The sequence below is a fragment of the Danio aesculapii genome, chromosome 8 (assembly GCF_903798145.1).
Source record: "Danio aesculapii chromosome 8, fDanAes4.1, whole genome shotgun sequence".
Classification (NCBI taxonomy): domain Eukaryota; kingdom Metazoa; phylum Chordata; class Actinopteri; order Cypriniformes; family Danionidae; genus Danio; species Danio aesculapii.
The window spans coordinates 55,023,120-55,028,119 of NC_079442.1; the positions used below are offsets into that span (position 1 = coordinate 55,023,120).

At 49.6% G+C, this 5,000-nt stretch overlaps 2 protein-coding genes across 2 annotated transcripts in view; both read left to right on the forward strand.

The window, feature by feature from the left end:
- tmed7 (transmembrane p24 trafficking protein 7) overlaps positions 1–4,075 on the forward strand; it is a 5,199-nt gene extending 1,124 nt beyond the window's left edge. The window contains 3 exon segments of the mRNA XM_056464240.1: positions 3,091–3,135; positions 3,137–3,337; positions 3,484–4,075. Of these exon segments, the coding sequence (XP_056320215.1) occupies positions 3,091–3,135; positions 3,137–3,337; positions 3,484–3,720 (483 nt within the window). The 3' untranslated portion in view covers positions 3,721–4,075.
- A 417-nt stretch (positions 4,076–4,492) lies between these two features.
- fem1c (fem-1 homolog c) overlaps positions 4,493–5,000 on the forward strand; it is a 9,589-nt gene continuing 9,081 nt past the window's right edge. Inside the window, 1 exon segment of the mRNA XM_056464242.1 lies at positions 4,493–4,877. The gene's annotated coding sequence lies outside the window, so the exon portion shown is untranslated.

Sequence of the window (5,000 nt, forward strand, 5' to 3'; positions counted from 1 at the left end):
GCTATATCAGTGTATAACTTCACTCAGCTGGGAAATGGAGGCCATGTCAATGGTGAGCTCAGTTAAGTGCACACAGCATGCTATATCATCTGATCATTGCAGGAAATAATCCCAAAAGGAGACTGACTGAGTAAAGCCGCATAAAACAACACAAAAATACCATGAAAATGCCCAGTTCAGCGGATCATCAGCCGGAATCAGCTGACGTGACCAGACGGAGAGCTGTATTTGGCCCCGCCCTTAATTATGCAAAGTTAATATAACCTAATATAAAGGAAACAGATGAGTTATGAATCAATTCACCCCCTCACAGTTGTCATGAAGGGTAATATCAGCTATATGAACCAAAACCATCTTTAGTACCGGGCTGTAAACACCTTTATTCTGCTGTAAAGTCAGTGGGCTCAATAGAAATCTGCTGTATATGGAGCAGGACTAGCGGAGTTTAGATGAGATGCAGTTACTGCAGTATCAGCTCCATGAGGGAGAGCAGGAGGGTGCTGCTTAGTTTGGACCAAAGCAGTGCTGTGTGAAATGGACCCAAAACAGCAGAACAACAATACATTATATGTTGCCAATGATCTGGACCAGATGAACCGAACCACTGATGTGAAAGAACCCATACACACTCACACTTATACACTCTCTGTCTAACACACACACACATACACACACACATTCCCTCCAACACACTCATGGAGCGTTCACACCAGGCAGTGCTTGTGTGAATATATTGTGTGTGTGTGTGTGTGTGTGTGTGTGAGAGAGCAGTGGTGTGAGTGTTTGAGTTGTCTCTCCTCATTCGCGTGTGAAATTCGCTTTGCAGTAGTCGCGGGCTCGCGTGGTGGGCGGGGCTTCTGTCTGCCCACTGATTCTAGCTTGTTTGCTAATGGCTAACATGGCTTTAACGAGGATTATTTCTGTTATTTATTAAATTTCCCATTTATTGTAACCGTCACAGCACTGTAAAAATGTGTGTGTGTGTGTGTGTGTGTGTGTGTGTGTGTGTGTGTGTCTGCTTTAGGACAGCTGATCAGCAGTGTAGACTCATTCACCTCTACTTGAGCTATCTCCTGATTGGTTAATGCGGTGCGAGTGTCTGCTGAGCACATCAAATGCACAAAACACTGGTGCAGCCGGCCCGCAGGAGGCCTGACCGCGGCTTTGCTTAACAAGTACAAAACTGACGCTTCAGCTGCGTCTGCTGTGAACACACACACACACACACACACACACAGTTGTGACCCACTGAGCTGCTGATGCTGTAAACGTGTGTGTGTGCTCACTCAGTAGCCGCATTTCCACTGTTGGGCCAGTGTGAGCAGGGCTTTTATCGGGCCGGGCCATGCCAATAGCCCGGGGGCATGAGCAGTGAGGCTGAAGTCATGTCTCGCTTCCACTGTCGGGCCAGTAGCTCACAGCGCGTCATGCAAACCCCGCCCCCAGAACACCCCCAATCAAGCGTCACACAACCCGCCCAGTTCAGTGGGAATCAGGCAGGTAAAGCCCACCATCACCACACCATCACCACACTATCACACTGAAGACAGCCGACACACACACAGATGAGCCGCTACTGGAGCTGCACACTACAGGTCTATACGCACAGGCCTGTGTGTTCCACTCATTATATTCATTTACTCAAGCGGTCTCGCCACTAACAGAGGGATGACCCAGCACATAACCCATAATATAAAACCACAGAAATGCTCGGCTAATAACTCGCTATAACATGTGTTTATAACGTCCTGGTTTAGATAGACGCTGTCAAACATTCAGCCCAGATGCTCCAGAGAGCCCTCACAGATGAATATTTCCCCTGACTGTATGACACTGAGCAGGTGATTCCCCTTTATTAAGAGAGTAATTTAGGGATGCTGCAGATTATTGGGTTATCTTAAGGAGAGCGTTCAGTGTTTTCATTATATCACTTTGCTCAGCTGATATCCACTGATAAAGCTCTACATTTCACATTTCCACATCATATAAACACAGGAACACGTGTGTGAGGACTCAGAACACAGTTTACCTGCAGTTCTCCTCAGTCTGTTCATAAAGCAGCGCTGCAGGACTGATGACAGAACAGGAGGAGGTGTGTGATGCTTCACTCACACTAATGATCATCATCATCATCATCATCATCATCGTCTCCAGACACTTCAGTAATATTCCAGAACTCCTGCGCTCTGCACTGTGTTCAGGAAATATCTCCACTCTGTTTTCAGATCAGCCTTAATGAAAGTTTAAATGTCTTGAAACGCTGTAATTTATCAGTCCTGTATATTCCTGCACTGCTCTAGCCTGTGTGTGTGTGTTTATATTGCTTTATTTAGTTAATCTGATTAGATTATATCTCATATTTGTAATTGTTTAAGTAAAGAAATAAAGAATAAAGAAGGAAACCCAGCCGCTCACAGCATCAGCAGAGCAAGCGCTTTTTCACTCGGTCTCTCTCACACACACACACACACACACACACACACACACACACACACACACACAGAGGACGCAGCAGAGAAATGTCACGTGTTAAATGAACACTGCTTTATTAGTGTCAGCAGCAGCCTTACGTTGAAGAGGGAAACATGAGAGCGATGATCAGCAGAGGAGCTCGAGCCCATCAGGTGTTTATAGCATTAAACTGAGCAGCTCTGGGTTTTTCTGACCGTATTTATTCAGGTGCGTGTACTCCTGTGTGATCAGAAAACTAGTGTAATGGCGGCACCTCAGCTCTCCTTCCGCCATCTCTCCTTTCACTCCGCCCTGAAGCCCCAGATGGCCCTCTTTGGCCCAAGCTATTAGGCAGGCCAAAAAAGGCCGGCCGCTGGCCCTGAGGAAGCTCTGCTTTGGCCCGATCAGGCCCCGGAAGTGACAGTAGAAACACGACTGGCCCTGACTCGCTCGCTTTAGGCGCGATAATGGAAATGCGGCTAGTGTGTGTGTGTGTGTGTGTGTGTGTGTGTGTGTGTGTGTGTGTGTGTGTGTGTGTGTGTGTGTGTGTGTGTGTGTGTGTGTGTGTGTGTGTGTGTGTGTGTGTGTGTGTGGTGTGGCCATGGCTCACTCTGTGTTTGTGTGTGTGCGCTCCCGCAGGTGGTCACCGGGGGCCACTATGACGTGGACTGCCGGCTGGAGGACCCCTGAGGGGACGGTGCTCTACAAGGAGATGAAGAAGCAGTACGACAGCTTCACCTTCAGCGCCGCTCGCAACGGAACCTACAAGTTCTGCTTCAGCAACGAGTTCTCCACCTTCACACACAAGACCGTCTACTTCGACTTCCAGGTGGGAGACGACCCGCCGCTCTTCCCCAACGAGAACCGGGTCACAGCGCTAACACAGGTGAGGTGGAGCTGCTCACACACACACACACACACACGCACACTGCTGGACCATACTCATCTTCATCATACTCATCTTCATCATACACACCATGTGTGCGTGTGTGTGATTATCGTGTGTCTAACAGCAGTGCTCTGTTGTTCCAGATGGAGTCGGCGTGTGTGTCGATCCACGAGGCGCTGAAGTCAGTGATGGACTATCAGACACACTTCCGGCTGCGTGAGGCTCAGGGCCGCAGCCGCGCTGAAGACCTGAACAGCAGAGTGGCCTTCTGGTCGGTCGGGGAGGCGCTGATCCTGCTGGTGGTGAGCGTCAGTCAGGTGCTGCTGCTGCGCTCCTTCTTCTCCGACCGCAAGACCACCACCACCCGCATGGGTTCCTGAAGAACCTCGGAGGAATGCTGCAGCTGCACACGCGTCACTGCAGACCAAACATCACCCTAATTTATTCTGTATGTGTGTGTGTGTGTGTGTGTGTGTGTGTGAGAACATTAACAGATGTGCAGACGCTTCATCAATAAACATTAATTCAGTTTCCACACACACACACACACACACACACACACACGCACACACACACGCACACACACACATTTATTTGCTGTATGATGTGAAAAATAATCTGAGTTGTTTTGTTCTGATCGGTGTGTTTTATATTAGTTGTGTTTTTGTTTTGTTATAGTGGTGTGTTGATTTATTTCCCTGTTGGATTGGGCTGTATAATAAATGTGGAGGAAGATCTGACGGCTCTTCACTGACTCTCAGAGGATCCTGTATTATCTGACATATTCACAACATTAATAACACAACATTAGCAGGTGTGTGTGTGTGTGTGAGAGAGAGAGTGTGAGTGTGTGTGTGTGTGAAAATAAAACACGGGTTTGATCTGCTCATGTTTACTGCAGTAATTGAGTGTCGTGCTGCTCCTGGATCAGTGCTGTTCCTCTGCGCTCCTCTAGCGGGCGCTGTCCGCCTGAGAGCCGTGTTTTGACTGCTGGTTTTGGGTCAGCGCTTCTGTCCGCCGACGCTCGTCATTAATGACTGAAACACGACTGTTTTCTCTCGCACCGGAGGCGCGTCGTCCGTCCGCGGTGTTCTGGCGCGCGCGTCGTGACTGCTGCGTTACCTTTAAATGGAAAGGCTTTATGCGCGGCGCTGATTGGCCCGTCGGGCTGCCAATCACTCGTGGGAGGCGGAACCCTCGGGTCGCTGCTGCTACAGACGCGCGTTCAGGCGAAGCGGAGCCTCGAACCGACGGCAGAAATGGACAAAAATAAAGGAAAAAGCCGAAATCTGGAGCTTCTGAGAGGGGCAGTGTCGCGCTGAGGGGCGTTAAACGCGGAGGATCGCGCTCCAGCGAACAGGAAGCGGAGGAGGAAGCGCCGCAGCGACGCGCTATTTTTATCTTTTTGTGTTTTTGGACTCGACATGAGCTAAAGTTCCGTCAGCTCACCGACTGACACCCAACAACAGCGAGCAGCCGGTCAGCACGGAGAAACGGGCCGTTACCGGACACCGAGGCCGGGGGAGCGAGCGCAGCGGTGAGGCCTAAACACATTAAACACCGATGATGATTACAGGAGGAAGCCGAGCTTTAAACACCGATTATTCCGTCAGTAGCCTAGCTTTAACCGCACCAGTCCTCATCACCGGACGGTAACCGT